This window comes from Scyliorhinus canicula, chromosome 4, assembly GCF_902713615.1.
Source record: "Scyliorhinus canicula chromosome 4, sScyCan1.1, whole genome shotgun sequence".
NCBI lineage: Eukaryota > Metazoa > Chordata > Chondrichthyes > Carcharhiniformes > Scyliorhinidae > Scyliorhinus > Scyliorhinus canicula.
In genome coordinates, this window is record NC_052149.1 from 40,475,390 (window position 1) to 40,500,658 (window position 25,269).

The 25,269-nt window shown below is 44.7% G+C and overlaps 1 protein-coding gene across 2 annotated transcripts in view; it reads right to left on the reverse strand.

The window, feature by feature from the left end:
• The window catches only part of zswim5 (zinc finger, SWIM-type containing 5), a 272,952-nt gene that overhangs the window by 81,848 nt on the left and 165,835 nt on the right, over positions 1-25,269 (reverse strand). For both annotated transcript variants that reach the window (XM_038794096.1, XM_038794097.1), the window contains exons 2-3: positions 23,272-23,628; positions 136-284 (exon numbers count right to left, since the gene is read on the reverse strand). In XM_038794096.1, coding sequence (XP_038650024.1) covers positions 136-284; positions 23,272-23,628 — 506 coding nt within the window. The remainder of the gene's footprint in view (positions 1-135; positions 285-23,271; positions 23,629-25,269) is intronic.

Here is a 25,269-nt window from a genome sequence, read left to right on the forward strand (position 1 = left end):
AAAGCAGGGTGGAATTAGAAGCTGCAAAGAATGAGAGTGACAAGAGAGCTCATACGTGACATCCTGCTCTTCATTAATGGTGGTTTTACTCAGAAGCTTGCCTTTTGAAAATAACGTGTTCTGAAAGAACCTTACCTTAGCAAACATAGAGTTTAATTGCTTGCCAGACCCGTAGTATCCTCCCTGTGATAGGAACTGCTTTACTTGCTCTCGAACTTGTTCCTCATCAAGATGCCAGCAGTTCTCATCATCGATGCTGGCACCAGCTGTTGGGTCAGGGGCTCCTGAGCAAAACAGAGAGCAAGGTGAACAGCAAAAATCTACCACATTCGCTACTTCAAAATGGATACTCACTCTATTCTATGGGTGGAATTTTCCAATTTTTCTTCCAAACGTTGTCTCGGGCAGGAAAAGCGGATGGGAGCCTGCTGGCTGCCTTGTCAGCTTTTCCCACCATATTTTTGAACACTTTGGGGAAAAGAAAATGGAAGGGGCATGTCGCACAACACCATGATGGTGTCCCGTACCAGCCTCCCCAAACAGGTGCTGGAATGTGGCGACTAGGAGCTTTTCACAGCAACTTCATCTGAAGCCTACTTGTGACAATAAGTGATTTTCATTTCATTTCATGGCGGGGCAGGCTCAATCGAGCAAGATAGGCTTTTGATAGGGCGCCCAGATTTAAATAACTAAAAACATGAACTTCCTATGGACCCCCCCTCCCCCAGATACTGCCCTAGCATGACCCTCTCCCCCTTGGGGCTGTACCTGCCTGTGGATGTTGTGGGGGACTTGTCGTAATTCACACTGGTGCTGACATTTGGGGGGGGGGGGGGGGGGGGGGGGGAATCAGATGCAATTAGATGCAAATGGCAATCCAGACTTAAAAAGTAAAGATCCCGGTTACGTCATTGGCAGGGTGGGGTGTGGGGACTGTCATGCAGGGAAATCCCACCAGTGTAAAAGCTGGTTTGAAGCTCCCACTATTCTCTGCCCCTTCCGCTGTTCATGCCCTCTGAAAATGGGGGGGGGGTAAAATCCTCACCTAAACGTTGCAAAATGCCTAAAAGTGGTCATAAGGCTCTCCAGTGCTAGGAGGACAAAGGTTAGCCGACAGTTAGTCGCAAATTTATATAGTAAAGCACTTCATAAGAATGTAACCAGACAAAACTTAACACTTCAGGTGATCAAGCAAAAGCATGGTCAAGGAGGTAGGTTTTCAGGAACATCTTAAAGGATAACAGGGTGAGAGATAAAGTAGTTAAGGGAGGCAAAAACAACACAATTGGTCTCTATGCCCCTGGGCTAAGAAAAATACTTCACCAGACTTCCTGCTCCTAAATTCAGGAATGCAGTAGGCCTGGGTCGAAAGTGCACTTGATAAAAGCACAAGGGTGAAGGCGGCACTCCTGGAACGGGGTCACGGGGAGGGGGGGCTTGGGCCTCCCGAGTTTTATTAACTATTATTGGGCGGCCAACATAGCTTTCCTCACCTCCCCGAGGGGCTACAGGATCAGGTGATGTCAAAAACAGGAGTTGGGGAGGGGAGGGGCTCGGAGATATACAAGGAATTAATGGAGTGGGAAGGGGTCCCAATCGGGGAGGTGAAGAGGAAGTGGGAGTAAAAGTTGGGAGGGGAGTTGGGAGTCGGAATATGGGAAGAGGCCTTGAGGAGAGTTAATTCATCCTCGACGTGTACCAGGCTTAGCCTGATCCAGTACAAGGTGGTTCATAGGGCTCATATGACTGTGGCCCGGATGAATAGATTTTTTGAGGAAGGGGAGGATAGGTGCAGATGTTGTGGAGGAAGCCCGGCGAATCATGTGCATATGTTCTGGCCTTGTCCAAAGTTGAGGGAATTCTAGCAGGGATTAATGGACATCATGTCAGGAGGTCCTGGAAGGAGAGTGACACCGAGTCCGTAAATGGCAATATTTGGTGTATCGGAAGATCCGGGGGCCCTGGGGTGGGGGTAGGGGGCTGAGCGATGTCCTGGCCTTCTCCTCCCTGGTGTCCCGGAGACAGATTTTGCTGGGGTGGAGATACGCGGAGCCCCCAAAGTAATGGGTTAGCAACATGGCAGGGTTTCTCAGTCTGGAAAAAATTAAGCTTGCCTTCGAGAGGTTCAACCCAGGGGTTCCGGAGGTGGCAGCTGTGCATCGACTTCGTTAATGAAAATTGAACATCAGCAGTAAGAGGGGCAGGGGAGGAAAATGGGAGAGGTGGTAGTGTAAGACAAGGACAGGGAACTTAATATACAGTAATCAGAATGGGCGGGGGGGGGGGGGGGGGGGGGTTAGTAAGGTATGTTATTTTAATGTTGTTGCGTGTGTCGACCCACTCAGTTGTTTAAGAAATGTTAAATTGTTAAACTGTGAAAATTACAAATGCTTCAATAAAATATTTTCTAAAAAAAAAAGAAAGTGCGCTTGTACATATCAGGTATGAAAGGAGCAAAGTCAGCTGTGATGACATGCACTGCTGAATAAACAGGTTGGACCTCACGGTCATGGGTGACATGTGGAGAATAGTCATTCAAGTTCAGTACAGGAGGGGGTTGGTGCTAGAGGTAGAATTAGGCACAATGAAGTAATGCCTTGGGCACAAAAAACGGATTAAAGTAGCCAAAGCCCAATCATTAAGATCATTTTTTTTTACTCTCGTTTACAAAACTGAAATGTTCTTGCAAAGATATTGAATAATTTCCAAGAAACCACCTGCTTCAATTATTGGGGGTGTTTCCAGGGCTTCTGAGGAAAGCAGGACTGAATCCTGCAGGAAACCCCATAATCAGGTCTACCATGGGTCAAAACTGGACAAGCAAAAAAGCTTTATGTATTATTCAACATTCCCTAACTGAGAATTGAAAGAAAGAGAAGCAGATTTACATTGAATATAAACCCCCAAATGCTGAGCGTTGGTTTAATCGATAAAAGTATCGGGGGGGGTTACTAACCATGCGTTTCAGATGTACGCAATCTGTAATGCAGAAAATCAACCCCCCTCAACCCTTCAATTTGCACAGATCCTAGATATATTTTGTGGGAGTTTTATTTAATTTTCTGGCACTACCTCTTCCTTGGAGTCACTCAACTGGCCAATATGTCCAATAAACATAGCTTGTTTAACAAGAAAAGATGCAACAGCAAGAAGGCAAGAGGCAAATACAAAGACAAAAAATCTTGGCTTCTTTAAAATAAGAGACTGCCGGTTGCCTTTTAGGAGGAAGATTCTAACCGCATCCTACTCATGATAAATAAAAAGTATACACAGCCTCCCACACCCTGCATCCCCATCTAAAGCTAACAATTGTGTTTTGTATCAGAGGTGTAAGGAAGGCATAAGTGCCATAAGCGACAAGATTTCTCACAGCATTACTGGAGTTGCCAGCAGGATTCAGGTGAACAGGAACTGGGAAATTAGACAGCAAGCACCTCGGCAGGGTTTCCACTTCACCCTACAGTAATTTCATTAGCGCGGTTTGTCTGCTTCTCGTCGCAATGAACAGCGGCATAACTCTGCATCCAACATATTAACAAGCATCTTTAGCAGGCCTCATTTCGCATTTCTGACATTTGACCTAATGTTTGGAGTGGCAATATATCCAGCTTTGAAGTTTTGGCATTCATTTGTAAATTTACTTTACTAATTCTTCTTTGAGCAGATGTTTAGGATACTGGTGTATTTTTCTCCCGTTAATGTTTGATGCATTTTCTTCATTTCTTTCTTAATAAGACCATGAATTGCATGTCTGTGAAATGAGAAGCAGCAGAATCATTTAGCAACATCAATGAGGACCTGGGTGTACTGAAAGTCTTGCAGAGAGCTCTGACGAACAGGAACGTCCTTAAAGTAGATGGGAACTGCAAAGTTTTCCCCACATGCCGATATTCACTCCATTTTCGCACATCACAGCACTTAACTGGAAGCTACACCAAGCGCAGTGTCCATTGGCAAGTCAATGTTAGCCGAATGCAGTGGGGCGTCATCAAAACACCAATGTAGCTCAGAACCAAGATGTACCAGATGGAAGAATGCACATCGGACCCATCAGTAAGCAGTAGAGCTGGATTGCCTGTGTTCATCAGAATAGGCGCCATACTAGCATGCCCTGTCACACATCTACATGGTCACTTTCATGGACAACTGGCATGGAGAACTGGCATGGAGAACTGGCATGGAGAACTGGCATGGAGAACTGGCATGGAGAACTGGCATGGAGAACTGGCATGGAGAACTGGCATGGAGAACTGGCATGACAGGGTTCAGAATAGAATGAGGCGAATTGCAGACCTGTTCTATCAGCTGCGGCGACATCTACCACAAGTTTAACATGATTGTGGTTGTTTTTTCTCTGCCTCCTTCGGTCAAAATAGGGCAATCTACACTATTGGACAAAGTGCTGCCCTCAGATGTATCGAACAAATAGCTCAACCACCTATTTCATCTCCTTTGTCACTAATCGGCATCAGGAGCATAACACAGCTGACCAAAGTCACTAGGCCATTGCACTTCCCAAACTGCAGCGGGGCAGAAGTTCGGATGAAACAGGTTGCCCAGTAACAGCAGCATACATAATTTTGTCATGCATCCATAGCCGATACCATTGGCTGGTCTTATCTTAGCAAGCTTTCTTAAGGCTTGCCTTCGTCCTTTGCACCCATTTTCATATAGTTAGGTAACGCAAACAACATTCGGCCTTGCCACCCACCTCCCTGGAATTCTGTACACAGAAAACTGTGTACATTTGCCTTACCGGCTATCAAGGAAGGGAATTTTGGTGCTACATTGGTCCACCTTCCAACCACATACCTGTACGCTATTTCCTGCTCCAGCACAAAACTTGTGTATCAATTCTGATTCTTTTGTCACACGCTGTCTTTGCGAAACCTTTTTAATTTTTATACATAACCATTATAAAAGCTTTTCATCACTGCAGATTTACAGAGGCTGAGCGGATTTCTGGTCCCATTTACAACCTTCGAATTTCTCACTATGCAATCCTATCAATGAGTCCATTGCTGACATGCAATTCCTTAATCATCATGGGCAAACCTCTCAAATTCCAGCTGGAAAATGCACCAGGAGCTCACCTGCACATATTAAAGCACCTGAATATGGAAAATTCCATGAAATCAAGTACAAGATCCTGGCGTGATTCCATCCTGCATGAGTTCACTTGATAACTGATTGGTTTTGAGTCTAGAAAATGAGAGCATTCCATGTTGCCTCACTGAGATATTTCACTCGATTTAAGAGAATATTGTAATCTACCAAGGTGGTCTGCCACCATGGATTGATAGTATGCATCGTATTGTCCTGCACTTTGGTGTCCATCCTCAGTCTGCTTGGGGATAAGGAAGAAAATGCACTGATGAGGAATGAAGTCTGGAATTAGGTAACTGTGGTCACCCTCCCAGCCAAATAATTAAAACAAAAACTTGCATGACTTCATTTTAACAATGCGGCCTCTGTGCTCAACTAGAGCTTGCAGATTAACTTCTTGTTTTGCACCATTTTGGCGTCTTGTCTAAACCTTGACAGGTATATATATTTTTACATTAATCCCATTAAAAGTGAAATGACTGATAATAATGTACAAACATAATTTGTGTTTGGAAATGCAACTGCGCCAGTCCAGAGGAAGGGAATGCTCAAATCAAACTAACAGCATTTCACCATAAACAATCAAGCTAAATTACCCAGTATACAGTCCACAAAGGCGGCATCATTGATTACGATGAATCTGCTGAGACTGCAGAATTCAGACCGCATTTCACAAGTATATTTTGACGTTTCTCTTCTAGAACAAAACATGAATTACAATTACCACTATTGTGAAGAATATACTGTTTTCACACCACACAAAGCACAAGACGTAAAAAGCTATACAGTTTGCCACTCTGCCGCTATTCGCCAGCAAGCACCAATATTTTTCTTTTTGAAGATGAGTTGTGTATTCCTTCTAAGTATTTCTCCAAAGAAAGACACGTGGCGGGATTCTCCGTCGGCCAGCGCTGGAATTGGGAAACGCGATTGGGTGGAGAATGAAATGAAATGAAAATCGCTTATTGTCACGAGTAGGCTTCAATGAAGTTACTGTGAAAAGCCCCTAGTCACCACATTCCGGCGCCTGTTCGGGGAGGCTGGTACGGGAATCGGTTTTGAGGTCAAAATCGTGGCGGTGCCGCAATTCTCCGGTGCCTCGGCAGCGGCGTTACGCGTTCCATTCTGCACGTACAGTAAACGCCAATGACATCATTACTGGGCCTGACCTGATATTCTCCAGGGTCTCCGCGAGAGTCCCGACAGCAAGGTTCAATTGTGGTTTTAAAAAATGAGAAACTGGATACGGAGAAGGCATTTGATTGGGTGGAGTGACGGTACTTGTTTGAGGTTTTTGGGAAGTTTGGGTTTGGATCGAGAGTTGTGGCATGGGTGCATTTGCTGTATGGGTCACCCCGGGCGAGGGCAAGGACGAATTATATGAGCTCACGAAGCTTAGACTTACTCAGGGGTACGAGGCAGGGGTGCCCACTATGGGCGTTGCTGTTTGCGCTGGACATAGGGCCGTTGCAGATGGCTCTCAGGGGATAGGCGGAGGATTATGAGGGGACGGGGGAGCATCGGGTGTCGTCCCGTGCCGATGACCTCTTGCTGTATGTTTTGGATCTGCTGGAGTGTATGGGAAGGATTATGGGCCTGGGGAGGTTTGGAGGGTTCTCGCGGTACAAACTGAATACAGGTATAGGGAAAAGCGAGGTATCCCCGGTGAATGAACTGGCACAGCAGGCTAATTTAGGGTGGGGGAGGGAAAACAGAAAATGCACAGTGTTAGACAGTTCGACGCATGTAGCCAGGGGTGGGTAGCTGCTGGTTTCAGTGGCCAGGGCACCCGGCCATGGTGGCTGATATGGGTGCCAGCATGTGGTGCAGAGTGGGGGTTTGCACGCCCTCCTGGTTGTGTGTAGAGCGGGGGTTGGTGCCAGGGGCATAGTGCTGCCTATTCACCCTGATGAGATGGTGCGGTTTTTTACGGTCCTGCAGGCTGGACCGGATGGTGTTGCTCATAGTGCTTACAGCCTCTGCCGCCTACACTCTGCGCCCAGGCACGGTGAACGGCTGGCAGCCTCCTTCCCGAGCCAGGGTACAAGGTCGGCCATCTCCCCTCCACAGTAGAGTCTTAAGCTTAGCGTCCATGAACCCCACCTTCATGAGTACGTGCTTGGTACCACCCCTGCCCAGCTCCGTTCTGTGCCGATGTCCCATCCATGTCCAGCAGTGCCGCCCACACCGAACCCCACACTCCCCATCCCCACCCTCGAATGCCCCAACCCCATACACCTCATCCCCCAATCGAAAACCCCACCCCTGCAATGAACGATGCATGCAGCTCACGATGTCCCTGCACGAGAAGTTGGCCCACAACAGACAGGAGAGCGCCCAGATGGGTGGTGGGGTGCCAGTATCAGAGTCCTCTCCCCTTACAAGGAATGGGCCCTGGATGTCACCAGGATAGCCGAGGACAGATCTGCCACCGACACAGACGTTGATGTGTGGCACAGAGGTGAGGATCCATCAGCCCCCACCCAGATGACCTGCCACACGAGTTGTTAATGTCATAAAGAATGACCCATCCCTCTCACTGACCACATGTGTATTCTCCCGCAGGATTCTCATCCAACGGTGCTGGCCCATCCAGGTTGCTTCCCCTCCTCTCCTCCCATGAGAACACGGAGGGGAGCTCAGAGCAGACCACCGTATTCGTGGCACAGCTGTCATCCCCACCCTCCACCAGCCCAGAGACACACACCCCGGTGAATGACAGCAGTGTAAAAGATTCTGGGGCACATTCTGGTGAGCACCACACATTTGCTGAAGAACATCAGGTGGAGGCAGAAATGCCCAGGCAAGACAGCAGGCGGAGATCTGCTGGATTCCAGGACCCAGCTGGGGTCCCAGTCAGGTGCTGAGCTCCTGGACCAAGTTTAACCGGAGCTGATGCAGTCGATATTGTGTGGCCGTGAGATTCAGAGGGGGATGTCAGCAACACTCCAGCAGGCCCATGGCCGACTGGAGGAGTCCCAGAGACTACGGGTGCAGGAGATAGAGCCGACAATGTGTGGAACCAAGGCCAACACCCCTGGGGTGTTGACCGCAGTGGAGAGCCTGGTGCACGACGTCGGCTGTACGAGTGGAGGTGTCAAAAGATACGATCAGTAACGGCCAAAGAAGCACCTCAAAAGTATGTTCCAGTCGCTGGGGGTCTTGTCCTAGTCTCAGGTGGACCTTGATGACGAGCTGCAGAGCATGTCCCAGTCTCAGGTGGATATCACTGAGGCCCTCCAGAGCACCCCCCAGTCACTTGAGGAGGTATCCAAGTCCCATGTGGGGATAGCCGATGCGCTGCGGAGCTTGTCCCAGTCGCAGGTGGGCATTGCCAGGGTGTTCCAGAGCATGTCCCAGTCACTGAGGAGCATCACAGAGGACATTGACACCATGTTGCAGAAATTGAGGAGCCGCTAGGGCTAGCAGAACCAGATGACGGAGGGGCAGCCGGGGCTCACTCCAGCTGCTCCTCCATCCTGAGGTGAAGCCCAGTGCCCTATGGGCACTGGCCAGGAGGGTGCCAACCTGGATCCATCCTACGGAGTGCTGATGACGGCCACCAGCTGCTCGGAGACCCTCCCCGACAACAGACAAGGGTTGGGAGGGGTGTTTGGGCTGCACCATTGGGGGATTGGAGCACTTAGGAAAACAGCCTCTCTATGTTAGTGGGAGTTGAACCAAAATTGCTTCTGGTGGTTACAATTACTGTTTGTTGACATGACTCCAAGGGCTACCATTATATCATTACTATTGGTTGGCTGCTTTCCACAACCTAAAATTATCCCAGCAGGGGGTTGAAAGTTTATAGATTGACTGATCGCTCAATTAAGTTATTTAAGGATTAGCTGTGTTTTATGTGCAGTTATGAATAAAAGTCTATTTTGATAAGGTATTACGTATTTGAGGGGCAGGCCGAAGTGAAGCCGGACGCCATGGTGGTGATCCTCGGGGTTTCAGAGGTGCCGGAGCTGCTGGAGGGGAAGGGCCTTCGCCTCTGATTGCCTGACGATGGTTTCTTTTGAATTGGAGGTCATATACGCCACCGGGGGTTGCGGAGTGGCTGGGGAACCATACGTGTTTCACCAGTTGGAGAAGATTAAGTTTGCCATAAGGGGGTCAGAAGAGGGCTTCGAGGTATGTTCATTATGTTATTTGAGGAGCTGTTTGTCGTGAGGGGTTGGGAATGGTGAGGGAAGAGCTTAAAGGGGGAAGGGTGCAAACTGTTAACTCTGTTTTTTTGGAATGTGGTTTTGTTGTTCTTGTCTATGCTTGGAATAAAATATCTTTTCACAGTATTTGAAGGGCTAAATGGGAGTGTATTTTATTCTAGTGAAAGCTGCAATAGTTATTTAGATCTTTATTTTATCTCAATATGGTTGAGAAGTTGGCTACGGAGTGCCTTGCCGCCCCCACTCCCCCAACTCCACTACTGTTCAAGCTCAGATTGAAAAGACTAAGTTTGCATTGGTTTTAAAAAGGCTGGAAGATATGTCCAGCTTTGGCTAGGGGGAGGATCTCCAAGGTAACTCTCACTGTGAAAGCCAGTTCAGGAATGAGAAGTTATATGTCTAGAAAAGGGAAAGAAGCAAGTCTTTGGTAGCTGAGAATGGTTTTGGACTGGTTCTTGAGAGAATGAAGTAACCACTTAAGAGACAGAATAAAGCATAAGCATGGAAGGGGATTTTATGTTTTAAAAGTTAAATGGGGGATCTTTTCTGTGATTCGGAGTATTTAAGTAGTGTTCTACACGTTGGAGTACAAGTTGACTACTGAATAGTGTTTAGACTATGTTGCTTTTAGTTTCTTTATTACAGCAAAAGTTTTATAACCTGAAATCTTGTCATGGTCCTCCCAGTCAGCCACTGGGTATTCAAATATCTTTCTAAAAGTTATGATCTCTACAGGGATCATAACAAATCAATGATGCCAAGGTGGAGATGATTGACAGCTTCAAATTCCTCGGTGTGCACATCACCAATGATCTGTCCTGGTCCACCAAGGAAGCACAACAGCAACTTTACTTCCTCAGGAAACTAAGGAAATTTGGCAAGTCCTCATAGCAAATTTTACAGATGCACCTTAGAAAGCATTCTATTTGGCTGCATTACAGCTTGATATGGCAACTGCTTGGCCTAAGACCGTAAGAAACTACAGAGAGTCTTGAACACAGCCCAGTCCATCATGCGAACCCGCCTCCCATCTATTGACTATCTACACCTCCCACTGCCTTGAGAAAGCGGGCAGCATAATCAAAGACCCCTGCGTACATGAGTTATTCCCTCTTCTAACATCTTTCATCGGGCAGAAGATACAAAAGTCTGAGAACACGCACCAACAGGTTCAAAAACAACTTCTTTCCTGCTGTTCTCAGACTCCTGAATGATTGAACTGTCTCTCCCCGCATCTTCTCTACAGTGTAGCACCACACTCCGTATGCTTCACCTGTGGTCTATGTATTTACATTGTGTGTGTATTTATCAAATGTCCTATGATTTTCATATATGGAACAATCTCCCTAGACTGTACATAGAACAATACTTTTCGCTGTACCTCGGTACATGTGACAATAAATCCAAATCTAAATACACATACATGTTACGTGCACACATGTATACAGACTTCATTCTGAGTGACTATAGTCAGATGAACTATCACTCGAGTCATTCAATCGACCAACGATAAAAACTTAATGAAATTGATACACGTGTTAGAAGAGCCAAGATAAAAATCTTATGATTCCTCTCTCCCATTTTCTATCTATGTCAAAGAAAAAAAAAAGCAAGTCTTTACATTGTGAGGAGTCACACAATGACAGTAAATAGGGCTCCTGATGACAAGATGGGCATTGTTGCTCAGCTTCCATTCACCTTCTGCACGCATACGGTAAGGAATCCAGGGACTTGAGTGCATATTACACAATAAAAATCTGAACTGATGAGAAGGTATTGTCCAAAATGATTTCTGTAACCACCGGAGATGATGAATTTGAGCACATTTCCACTTCAGTAGAACTGACACAATGGAAACTACTCTGATTATGTTGCCCTCAGTGCATTAGAACAGACAGCTAGTGAGCTCCCACTGTCCTGGTCAGTCAAAAGTAATTGTGGACTGTCCAATCAGTAATGAACCATAAAATTCTCAAACTCTGGAATTTCATTTTTGTAGCTTCTCCTTTAATCTTTTTTGCAGACAAATATTGTTTCTCACTTCTCAAAGCATCACGACCACCTCTTCTCTAAATTAGATTATGCAGTGTGGCTTTACATACGTGGAATCTTTGTACTGAAATTGCTAATCTCAACTTCAACAAGGAGGGCATGATAAATGGCTTAGCATTCCCAGCCAAGAGGATGTGGAGGGGGGTGGGGGGGGGGGGGGGGGGGGGACGACTTCAACTGAATCACAGGCCAAACGTGTTGACTACAACTGCAGACAGCAATACTGGGTATACTTCAATCATGTTAGCGAGCGTCAGTCACAAAACTCGTTCATGCTCAATAATCCGGCATGCACAAGATTGGCAACTTGGCCAAGGAATCAAAAGAAACTGTTCCACAGAACTCGGCTCAAAGCAACCGTCTCCAGTGAGCAGGTTCAAAGCAGGAAAATTATAATAACATTTCTTCAAAGTTTTGTGACCATACAGCTCAAGAACATACCCCCTTTCCCAATAACACCAACACTGTCTCCATGCAACCAACAAGAGAATCAGCAGGGGCTAACCACTGCTGCAATCTCCAATATGTTCAAAACGTCAAAACCTGTCTCACTGCAATTACACCTGCCTGCCAGTGGTGGTGTAGTACTTCCTTTGTGCTTCAACCCATTTTGCAGAGAAATCGCAAATGCTTAAAAAAATAACTTTGTTTCCCTCTCTTTTGACTTTTAGGCTTTAAAAAAATTGGTCATCAATTAATGGATAGCAAATGTTGTCCCCTTGTACAAGAAGGGGAGTAGAGATAACCCCGGTAACTATAGGCCAGTGAGCCTTACTTCTGTTGTGGGAAAAGTCTTGGAAAGGTTTATAAGAGATAGGATGTATAATCATCTGGAAAGGAATAATTTGATTAGAGATAGTCAACATGGTTTTGTGAAGGGTAGGTCGTGCCTCACAAACCTCATCGAGTTCTTCGAGAAGGTGACCAAACAGGTGGATGAGGGTAAAGCAGTTGATGTGGTGTATATGGATTTCAGTAAAGCGTTTGATAAGGTTCCCCACGGTAGGCTATTGCAGAAAATACAGAGGCATGGGATTCAGGGTGATTTAGCAGTTTGGATCAGAAATTGGCTAGTTGATAGAAGACAAAGAGTGCTGGTTGATGGGAAATGCTCTGACGTGTCCAGTTACTAGTGGTGTACCACAAGGATCTGTTTTGGGGCCGTTGCTGTTTGTCATTTTTATAAATGACCTGGAGGAGGGCGTAGAAGGATGGGTTTGTAAATTTGCAGATGACACTAAAGTCGGTGGAGTTGTGGACAGTGCAGGAGGATGTTGCAGGTTACAGAGGGACATAGATAAGCTGCAGAGCTGGGCTGACAGGTGGCAAATGGAGTTTAATGCAGAAAAGTGTGAGGTGATTCATTTTGGAAGGAATAACAGAAAGGCAGAGTACTGGGCTAATGGTAAGATTATTGGTAGTGTGGACGAGCAGAGAGATCTCAGTGTCCATGTCCATAGATCCCTGAAAGTTGCCACCCAGGTTGAGAGGGTTGTTAAGAAGGCGTACGGTGTGTTAGCTTTTATTGGTAGAGGAATTGAGTTTCGGAGCCATGAGGTCATGTTGCAGTTGTACAAAACTCTGGTGCGGCCGCATTTGGAGTATTGTGTGCAGTTCTGGTCGCCACATCATAGGAAGGATGTGGAAGCATTGGAAAGGGTACAGAGGAGATTTACAAGAATGTTGCCTGGTATGGAGGGAAGATCATATGAGGAAAGGCTGAAGGACTTGAGGCTGTTTTCGTTAGAGAGAAGAAGGTTAAGAGGTGACTTAATTGAGGCATACAAGATGATCAGAGGATTAGATAGGGTGGACAGTGAGAGCCGTTTTCCTCGGATGGTGATGTCCAGCACGAGGGGACATAGCTTTAAATTGAGGAGAGATAGATATAGGACAGATGTCAGAGGTAGGTTCTTTACTCAGAGAGTAGTAAGGGCATGGAATGCCCTGCCTGCAACAGTAGTGGACTCGCCAACACTAAACGCATTCAAATGGTCATTGGATAGGCATATGGACGACAAGGGAATAGTGTAGAGGGACTTTAGAGGGGTTTCACAGGACGGCGCAACATCGTGGGCCGAAGGGCCTGTACTGCGCTGTAATGTTCTATGTTCTAATGGTTGACATATGACAATTATGAAAATGTTCTGGCTATAGAAATAACAGAATATTTGGACACGATCCTTGTATATCAGAATGGCAAATACCACGCAGAAGATGTTGAAACCCCACTGACCAGCAAACATTATAAACAAGGCACAAACTGTTGTGATTTTAATATTTTGCCTTAAAAATAAACACTATCTAGACTATATTCAATTCTACCTAATTTATATAGCATGGAGATAATTCGACAGTAAAACCCAGTCTTGATGTAGTATCTAACATAAACAATACCAAATATTATTACAATAAACAGAATGCAAAACACATAGGACATGGCAAGGGCAACATGATGGCATAACACAGGAGTGCAAATGGGACAAATGCAACCTCGTAGTGGAAGGACGGTGCACGGATAGCACAACACTAGAGCACAATTACTGCGCACAGTAAATCCACTTCCAGTAAAATACCAATCCAATTCGAGGCAAGACCTGCACTTCAAAACTAGCCATGCCTCAAGCCAAGCCGTCCCAGCACAGCGATAGCTCTGACATCTATCTGACAAGGTGAAAAATTGATCAAGTACCTCCTGCTCACCAAAGGAAGAACAATTACTGTCAAATCGACCGACTCTCAATCATCAGAATGCTATCATATGACATTTACTCATCCGCGAGCTGATCACCAATACTCAACCTGGATTGTGACAAATCCACTTGGCTCCAGGCTTCATTAAAGCCGGGATCCAATGATGAACAAAATAACCAAATTTCTAAAGGTGAGACAAGACTGACTGTCACTTGACAATGAGACAGCTTTGACCAAATGTGGCACTGAGGGGGCTAGTGAAATTGAAGTCAATGGGAATCATTTGAAATACTCTCCAGTAATTGGGAGTCATATCTGACTCAGGGAAGCTGGTTTATTGGAGGCCAATAATCTCTGCCCCAGCACATTACTGCACGAGTTCCTCAGAGCAGTACCCTGGAGGGCTAACTACTTTCAGTTGCTTGAGCACTAACTTTCCTCCATCATAATGTCTGAAGTGGGGCTGGTTCACACCTCTGCAGATAATAAAGTACACTGTGCCCATATGTAGCACGCAGACTTGGCGAAGAGAAGCAAATAACATTTGTGTCAGAATTGTTTTGCAATGATAATCTCTGATAAAGTGAGATGTTTAAGTTATCCCTTGACATTCAGTGGCATTAACATCACTGAATCCCCTCCAATGAACACCCTGAGGGTTAACACCTGACAGAAACACAACCTAGATTTATATTGCATCCCTGATTTAATAAGACATCCGAACATGCTTTGCACAAATCACTGTAAAACAAAATATGATATTGAATCACGTTTTGGTCAGATAACTAAAAGCTTGGTCAACATGGTCAGTTGTAAGGAGTGTGTTAAAGGAGGAAAGCCAGGTAGGTGTAAGGGGGAAATTCTAGAGATTAGGGGCTAGAGCGCGGAACCAGATACCAGAAAGCGCATAAAAAGAAACACCCAAATCAGGGATGCAAGCGAGATTCAAACAGTTAATTCAAAAAAACACGTTAGGTCTATTAGCAGATGGCCTATGGATCATATCACAGTCAGACATAGGCACTTTCAATGGAATATTAAACAAAAATAATTTGAAGAAAACAAGTAAATATATGTCCCTCAACTGACATCACCAAAACAAAACACAATGTCCTGCACAGGTGAACTTTAAAGCAGTGATTTTTTTTCACTGTCTCTGCCTGGACTACTCTCTACTTCCAGACAGGTGCCCCTCATCTGGGCATTCCTCTTTAATTAGGGCCTCTCTGGTCAGGGTCTCTTTAATTAGGGGGTCTCTAGTGGTGGTCTCTTTAATTAGTTGCTATTTGGTGAGGGCCTCTTTAATTAGGGGGTGGTGGACAGGTCTTGCATTGTTGGACGGGGGGGGGGGGGGGGGGGGGGGGGGGGAATTGGCCATCCGATGGACTTTGGGGGCTATTCCCTGAAGGAGTTACCCCCTTGGTGAGGTCCACCAATTCTCACCCACATTTCCCGGCCCAGAGGACTGGAGAATCACACGGGCAGGGCGAATACGGTGCCCGTCCTGTGAGTAGGATGCAAACGGGTCTTAATGACCCATTTGTATCCTACCACTGGCAGAGGGCGCCAATCTCGATCATAGCGGGGACCCAGAGCATGGTAACGGGATCGCTGCCTGGCGTCCGACAATGGACTCTCAGCCACCTACAACCGGTAGCGGAGTTCCCGATGCGGCAGAGAATGCAGCTATTTGCTCAATTTTTTTCAGCTCAAACATCAATCAAGTTACCTTGAGAATTTAGCAGTCATATAAATGCAGAGTATGCCCTGTTGATAGAACTACCTGTGCCATCTGGGTTCTGACATGATCTTCCAAATAAAGCTGTTCTACTTTAACGACTAAGTAAATGGGGCAACCCAGATTCCAATCTCAACAGCAGCAGTAAAACAAAACACATTTCAAGATTATTGTCATGTTCAAAAGCATAAAAGGGAACTGATTTAGAATGGCTGGATAGAAGGAATTGTACAAGATTTTTATTGGACTTTAACATTACTGACTGATAGAAATGGGCGAGTTGCCTGTTGAAAATGAGCAGGCTACTTACTTGCTCACGTAGAACATAGAACATATAATGCGGAAGGAGACCATTTAGCCCATCGAGTCTGTACCGACCCACTAAAACCCTCATTTCCACCCTATCCCCGTAACCCAATAACCCCTCCTAACCTTTTTGGTCACTAAAGGCAATTTGTCATGGCCAATCCACCTAACCCGCACGTCTTTGGACTGTGGGAGGAAACAGGAGCACCCGGAGGAAACACGCGCAGACATGGGGAGAACATGCAGACTCCACAGAGACAGTGACCCAGCTGGGAATCAAACCTGGGACCCTGACGCTGTGAAACCACAGTGCTACCGTGCTGCTCATGTCCCATTTCAACCAGCAGGAATTTGCAGGATGAGGAGTCACCCTTATATCTTGCTGCATGCAAGTCAAGGTCCTGGGGAAGAAGACCCCAGCGCAGTTATCAATAAGGCCAGGGTGGTGGAGCTGCAGGTTTCCCTCGAGACAGAAGCAGGCCTGAAGACAGAGCAGACTCTGGCAGACAAATCCAAGCTTCTCTGTTATTGGCCAGGATTCTTGAGGCCTCCCTTTTCCTAATTGCAAGACCCTTTCATAAACCCACTCCCTGCCACTTATTCAGGTTTAAAATCAACCCCAGAGATTAATTGTAACGCGGCTGCATTCTCGGCTGTTGTCCTGGGCCCTAGGAATTTCCTTGAGCGAATGAAAGCAGAGAATGAACAGTTTAATGTGCCCAGCAATTTCTTGTTTTCCTAAAAAAAAATATATACCTTCAATTTTTCTCCCCAAGCTCAAAATCTGGGTTGTGGCCAAGTGCACATAGTGTGTGTGTTAAATCTCAATTGCTAAAATATGTCACTGGCACAGCTACACAAATTTGATAACGTTGCTTACCTCCAGCAACCTCCATTCTCTGTAGGATAGATGGGGGTTTGGGATGAAAACAAAATCCATTTTTTCTTATTCTATCTTAATATGCTACCACATTAATATTTGTAAACAAGCTGTGCTTTATACTCACTGGCCAGGAAGACTTAGAATAAAAACATTTTGCATAAATAATCTTATGCCAATAATACCATTCAATTTTAAGAAGCAGCTTTTCATCAGCACCTGGGTATTTGAATTTATATGAAAAGTAATTTTCATTTTTTTTTAACGTTAGCATTTCTATTTTGTCTGACCGATGTGGGAGAAAAACAACTTTTGTATCAACAAGCGTCACTGCGTGACCCTTACGTCTCCAGACATACAGACCCTGGCTTTTCCCAACATGAAGATTCATAATAAGAAACTCAGCACCACCATGTGCCTGCTCCAATCCCGACTTCAGTATTTTTCTTTCAGGTATTTAATGCAGTCCACTATATCATTCCCCTTCTGATATCTAACATACAGTACAGGAAAGGTGTCCAAGGAGGTGGGTTCAGCACATGAGAACAAGAGTTGTCAACAGTGGAAAAATTGAGGTGCATGCTTTTCAAGTGTGGATCATACAACTGAGGCAATGGCCTGGAATCTGGCTGATTTGTGGAGACTCCGGGATGTATGCAAAATGCCCAGATGGATTGTGGATGGATCCCCCAGCCCCCACTGCAGATGTGGCAAGCCAGGAGTGCTATTAGGGAGGGAGTTCCAGGATTATGACCCAGCGACAGTGAAGGAATGGCAGTATATTTCCAAGTTAAGATGGTGAGTGACTTGGAGGGGAACTTCCAAGTGGTGATGGTGGTGGTTCCCATGTATCTGCTGCCTTTGTCCTTCTAGGTGGTAATAGTTGTGGGCTTGGAAGGTGCTGCCTCGGGGACCTTGATGAGGTCCTGCAGTGTATCACTGCTGCTACTATGCGTCAGTGGTGAGGGGGAGTGAATGTTTGTGGAAGGGGTGCCAATCAAGCGGGCTGCTTTGTACTGGATGGTGTCAAACTGCTTGTGCGCTGTGGGAGCTCCACTCATCCAGGCAAGTCGGAAGTACTTCATCACACTCCTGACTTGTGCTTTGTCGATGGTTGACAGGCTTTGGGGAGTCAAGAGGTGCGTTACACGCCGTAGGATTCCTAGCCTCTGACCTGCTCTTTTAGCTGCAGTATGTATATGGCTAGTCCAGTTCAGCTGGTGGTCAATGATAACCCCCCAGGATGCTGATAGTGGGGGATTCAGTGAGTGTAATACCATTGAATGTCAAGGGACGATGGTTTGATTTTTCTTATTGGAGATGGTCATTGCCTGGCAATTGTGGGCCCCGAATGTTAATTGCCATTTGTCAGCCCAAGACTGGATATTGTTAATGTATTAATAAAAGTCAGAAAATAATGTGCTAAGTGCTGACTGTAACCATATTTACAGTTAAAGCACTATGCCATCACTGCATCTCATTAGAAATTAGGGAAATAAAATAAAAATGTTATTTTTGAGGGAGTTGCAAATAAATCAGTACTCTTGTGCAATGTTTGTACATGTGATATGATTAATTATATATTTTTTAATGCAGTACAAGCTAACTAACTTATTTTCCAAAGATCAATTGCTCCTACGTCTCTCCAGTCTCTAATGGTGAACTGCAGTCTCTTTGCTTACTTTTCTGGCTGAGTGTCACCCCTCCGATTCTTAAAAAGTGTTCCCTCATAGCTTTCAGGTAGAGACAAGTAATACAGGTATATTACATAAAGGATGTTTTCTGCAACAGGCCAAACTGTGGGAGATACTTACAATGGTGTTTAGGGGAAGATGGGGAGTGGGAGAGAAGTTTGAAACCACATATTAGGTGATCCAAATGCAGGTGACTTGGGAGACCTGATGGAAGGCTCACTGTTGCCACCTTTTCCCTGGTGCATGCACAAGTGAGATACAATAGCAACTTATTTTTGGCTACATATCTTTTCTTAATTTTACATGTAACTGTAAATATTGAAAGCTATTACAATCTGGAGCAACTTGCACCAGTCCTTTTTTCCCCCTCCTACTTTTAGGTTTCTAAGCCATGTAGCTTGGGTTCAGTACCAGGTGTCCTTGGTAAAGTTAGTGATGTCTGCAATTTCACATTGAGCAAAATTCAACGCTGTGACAGATGAGCACATTTCTGATGATAAAATTTTACCAGCTAAATATCATCTGAGCACTAATATATTGGGACCAAACAATTCATACGACTGGTTCGTGACCACATAATTATGCCAGTATTTCTACTTCCTTGAGATCTTCAATTTCATCATAATCATGGCTTGTCATAAACACAAAATCAATCAGCTCTAATAATACTATTGTTTATTAGTAAAAGGAACATCTAATGTAGGATGATAGGGGTACTGAGGAAGAGCAGGCAATAAGGTAATGGAGCTATGACCATAATAAGCATAACTTAATGGCTAGAATAATGTAAAGAGTAGGACATGAGCAAGATAGGACTGCACGGTGATAGCAGTGAAGATCATTGAATGAGAGTGAGAGTTATCAAGATTATTTCCAAGAAAGGAGAAAGGGACAACAGATGACTATAGATGATATGGTCGCAAGAAAGACAATACAGTGCACTTGATGTGATTGTGAGGATCATTGCACCATGGATAGTGATTAGATTGTAATACTGACCAGATTATGATGAAAACTATTCAATGGTTTCAACATTTCTTACAATTAGAAAGTCAGTAAACTAATTGCCACAATGAACCTCACTGAATCTGAGCTCAACAACTTGTATTAATAAACACCTTTAGCATAATAAAACATCCCAGGGTACTTCACAAGAGCACTATAGGACAAAATATGATATGGAGCCACACAAGGAGAAATTAGGGGGGAGTCAGTGGCATAGTGGTATTGTCACTGGACTATTAATTTAGAGACCCGGGGTAATGCTCCGGGGATTAGGTAGGCAGGTCAGGTGCCTTTCATGAGTCAGTGCAGACCTGAAAGGCCAAAGGATGTCTTCTGCACTTTTTATTCTGTGATTCTGTAACTGAGGATTGAATCCCACCATGACAGGTGGTGAAATCTGAATTCTAATGATTGTTGTAAAAACCCATCTAGTCCACTAATGCCCTTTAGGGAAGAAAATCTGCCACTCTTACCTGATCTGGCCCACATGTGAATTCAGATGCACAGCAATGTGGTCGACTCAAATACCCTCTCAAAAGGCCTAGCGGAACCACATGGTTCAAAGGCAATAAGGGATGGGCAATAATAAAATGCGGGCCCAGCCAGTGACACCCACATCCCTTGAACGCATAAGAAAAGATTAGGTCACATGACCAAAAGCATGGTCAAAGAGGTCAGTTTTAGGGAGTTTCTTAAAGGAGGAAAGCGAGATAGAGACAGAGATGTATGGAGGGTATTCCAGAGCTGGGGGGCCCAGGCAACCGAAGGCACAGCCAACAACGATGGAATGATTAAAACTGAGGATGCACAAGACAACAGAATTAGAGGAGTGCAGATATCAGGCGGTTTTTGGACTGAAGAGTAAAGAGATAGGGAGGGGGCGAGGTCATGGAGAAATTTGCAAACAAGGATGAGAATTTTAAAATCAAGATGTTGCTTGACCATGAGCCAGCAAGCACAGGGGTGATTGATGAATGGGACTCAGAGCGGGTTATGACAAGGGCAGCAGAGCTTTGGATGATCTCAAGATTGCAGAGGGTAGCATGTGGGAGATAAGCCAGAAGTGCATTGAAATAGGCAAGTCCAGAGGTAATGAAGGCATGAATGAGGATTTTAGCAGATGAGTCAAGACAGGCAATGTTAATTAACTCGGGATTATAATTTTCTCCATCTGCTTAAAAAAAAAATGAGTTTTAGCAGTTTTAACATAGTTTCCTTGTGGAATTAGATCTGTTGCAGTTTTTCCAAAATTAAATGGTCGCATTCAAAAAGAATGCGAGGGAAGCTGATATCAGGAAGAAAAATGTCACCTGGTGCAGAAAGGATAAATCTCTGAAGGCATATTTATCATGGAAAAAAACTCACTCATACCTCAAACAGTTGCATTCAATCCCAACGCTAGGTGCAACATTTCACTCCCCTACTTTAACGTCCTCACCTTCACAAATATAAAATCATGCAGCAAAAAATAAAGCACTTATTAGACAACCGATTTTCATCATAACAGACTTTAGCACCTTTCTCTGGTTCCCCTCGCCTACACAATTCCGGGACTGGTATGCAAGATGTCAAAAATCATCAGCAACTCCCACGGATATGCTAATAATTTTTGACACCTATAATGACAAATATATTAACCTACACAGCACAATCTAACATGATCACCTCTTTATTTGCAACACAGTGTCAATCCCCTATTCTTCTGAATTCCATTCATCCTCAGTACATTTGCATCAAGAACATTAAAAGGAACAGAAGCAGATAGTTGTGCTGCAGAAATCAGCTGGTGCCTTCATGGAACAGAAGCTCACTAGAGTGCAGAGTATCAGTGCTGAAACTGTTTAAATCAGTTAAGAAATAAACTCAAAATAAGTATGCAGAGCTCATAAAATGCTGTAGGAACAAGATAGAAATTTAAAGGCTACTGTAGGCAAAATAAAAGAAATGCAGCTTGCAATACCATTGGACTGAACCAAGCAAACATGTCACTTATTTAATATCAGGTCGGCTGCCGATTAGTTTATTTTGCACAGCAGAATTTGAGAGGTTTTTTTTCTTGGCGAGTCAAAGCTGCTGCCATGAAATCAAAAGCTTTACCGTTGCGTGACAAAGTGAGTACCTTTTTGAATAAGGCAGATTAATAAGGCAGCAATCTAATAAACAGCATCAGACAGTGCAGAAATCCTCAGCCAACTTATACTGGTGTAGAATAACTTGCCAAGTGGGTTACATTCAAGCCCGTCTCCATCTTTCACCTCTCCAAAACTGGTTTTCCATTTCACAGTGCCAACTTTTTGAGTCCATGTGATTGGTTTGAAGTGTTCAAAAAACTTCGATCTCTGTCTAACCTTCCAAGTTAAATCTGTTGACAGGACGGGTGCACATGACTGTCAATTTGCCGACTGCCCATTTAGAATTTGGTTCAAGTCAAGTCTAGTTTCATCTCCACGGTGACTGAAAGGTCGGAGTAAAATAACTGAAGCATTCCCAACCACAAATTCACAACACAAAACAGCTCATGCTTTTCAGAGAAGTCTCCAATAAACATACAAGGCTGGCCAAGTTAACGCCTTCATATTTTGATTCCTTCCAAAACAGTATTTCTCCTCAGACCGGCAGCTGCCTGACAACCCAAGTGCAAGAATGCAAGGATTATGGGTGCTTTGACATTAACCTTTCCCCCATATTTAATGAAGCTGTAGACGTCAAACACACAAAAGTGCATTTCTTAACACATCACCATATTAATACAGGGAAACGTCCATTCAAGTTTTAAACATAGCATTGGAGCATTAGTTAGGGCCCAAGTTTTGACTTTTAAATCCTTTTGGAACTTTTGTATCTACCTCAGAAGGATTTGAATGAAGCTTAGAATGGACTCTTATCTCAGAATGCAATTAGGCTGCGACTTTCTGGTCCATCTAAAACTGTTCTTGTTAAACACTGACACAAAGTGTTGCAATCTTCTGTCAATCAGTATCTGAGTTGCAGTCACAGTTGAACCTCTCCTGCTGGTTTCACTCTACTATGTACAGTCTTGGTATAAATGCAGACTAAGGTGATTCGGGTCCAATATGGGTCTGTTCACAGTCAAAACTGGCACACATGCCATTGATCCCACATAAACAGAAGAACCCGGCCTAAGGTTGCAGAAGGTGACAAGTGTTTGTGGAACTGTGCATCATTGAGGAGGGGTGAAAATTGACAAAAAGCAGGAAGGTATCAAAGAGTGTTTCTTTCATTCATTGGTCAGATAGATCTTCACAATTCAAAACATTTTCAAAGGTTTTAGAATGGGAGGATCAAAATAAAATTATTTTTAGGATTGTTATACTTTCTGAAATTGATTGGACTGTCCAACTAATTAAGAATGAAATGGAAATGTGCTTTCCTCAAAAATACTTTCTCTTCCATGAGAAATTCAGGTTAGGTCTTTTGACATTTTATTATACATCACATATTTTGTTTGCATCAATAATTGTACTTACAAGGGATCATACGCAGTATCCAGAATAGTTTTCTGGTCCAGGATTATGCCCTGCCCATGGTACTAACCGGACATACACATCACAACACAATGACATCCATTCATGGGGATGGGGAAGGGACCCTTACAATAGTTACCATGTACTTGGTTGATCTCCGAATTGGACGATAGGATTTCATCAGCCAATTTCTGTGCTGTGGGAAGTACTTCAGTGTGGTGGGCTGTGATTAAATACTGAATAAATTTCTGAAGCTGGTCTCTGTTCATTTGGAAAAGTGTCTCAGAGATGGGAAGACGCAGTTTGACCTGGTCAGCCTTTCTTATTCTGTACAGGGAAAGTGCCACCACGTGGGCGCAGTAAAAAATGTCCTTGTTGCCGCAGCCGCATGTTACAGAAGTGATCTTGCAGCGGTCAAAACTGATGGCGACTCTGTAGATCATTTCAGGTTCCGACTGGGTGCCTGGTTCGGTCACAGTTCCACTCAGATGAAACCCTGCCGGGGAAGGGAAAAAACACAAGATGTTGATTAACACCAGGGGTAATATTCAAAGTAGTCTCTCTTCAACTAACCTACCTATGACAATACTGTGCAATGCCTTGGCTTATCCACCATCACTCAACTCTACCAAGGGAGCTGGTCCTCATTTTGGTTTGTTATTCACTCGGGAATCATCTTTTACAAATTAGTTTTACTGAATACGTGGAAGGCAGACATTGACCGGAGTTCTCTGGTCGTTGGGATTCACTTTTCTTACTGACAGCTGATCCCTGCCAGCGTGTTTCCCTGAGGCATGGGGTGGTTTCAATGAGAAATCCCATTGACAAGCGGCAGGAGAATCCCACACATTATTGGGTCTCTGTTTAGCTTAACGTCCGGCTCTTTACCTTAGCTGTCCTAACTGATGAATTGAACACCATGAGTGTGTGTCGTCTCCAAGCGATCAACCACCAGGACATTTAATACCTCTCTTCCACCTTTCCCAATCCTTATCTTTTGCTATCTACTGGGCTCTGCAAGAGGAGCACTGTTGCTCACAAAGTTTGCAATCACCATCTCGTTTTACCATCCCACTGAAATTAATTGCTGTTTCATCATTATTGTGTCCACAAAAGCCATTCTGCAGAGGATTCCAAAAGGTCATTCTTTAATTGGAATACAGCAGCATTTTTGGATGAACTACACCAAAACCACTTCCCACCACTTTCCCTTGTAACCTGCAAGTCAAAATTTGTCCCTCTGGAAATAGAAGTCTGGAGGATAAATATCATACTTGCAATGCCCCAAGGCACCTCAGGACTATCAGATTTCTGAGTCCCCGGTGTGGAATATCATTGGCATCCAGTTTCACACATTTTTAAAAAAAATCTTCTCATGGTACGTGGACATTACTGGCAAGGTCAGCATTTGCTGTTCATCCTGAAGTGACCTTGAACTGAGCTTGCTCGGCCATTTCAGAGGACAGTTAAGAGTCAACCATATTGCTGTGGGTCTGGAGCCACATGTAGGCCAGACCAGGAAAGAATGGCAGATTTCTTTCCCTAAAAGACATTAGTGAACCAAATGGGTTTCCACAACCATCGACCACAGCTTCATGGCCACCATCAGACATTTTTAATACCAGATTTTTAAAAACCGAATTCAAATTTCACCATCGGCTGTGAACTCGGATTCCCAGCGTATTACCCTGGGTCTCTGGATTACTAGTCGAGTGACAATACCATACACCTCCCCATATTGATATGGTACCAAAACCCTGTGGTCCATGGGTGGGTGAGGGGTTAGATGGGAAGAGAATAGTTGGGTGGTCTGCAGGGTAGATGGGCCAGGTTTTTTGGAGGGGGGGGGGGGGTAGTTGGGTCAGGTGATGTAATTTGTCCAGGCAATGGTTAGTCCGGTTGGATGGCCAAGGGACATTCAGGTAGTCACTCAGAGCGGGGGGGGGGGGGGTGGTCAAAGGGGGTCAGGAGGTTAGTCAAGCATGGGAGCAGGTGCGTGTTTGAAGGAGTCAGTTGTGGAGTTACCCTGACCAGGTTTTAACCTGTCAAAACATTCTTGGGTAACTATATAAGTTACGTAAAACTGTCCCAACTCCGACTCAAATGCAGAGCAAGAGACATTCACAAGAGGCCTCTG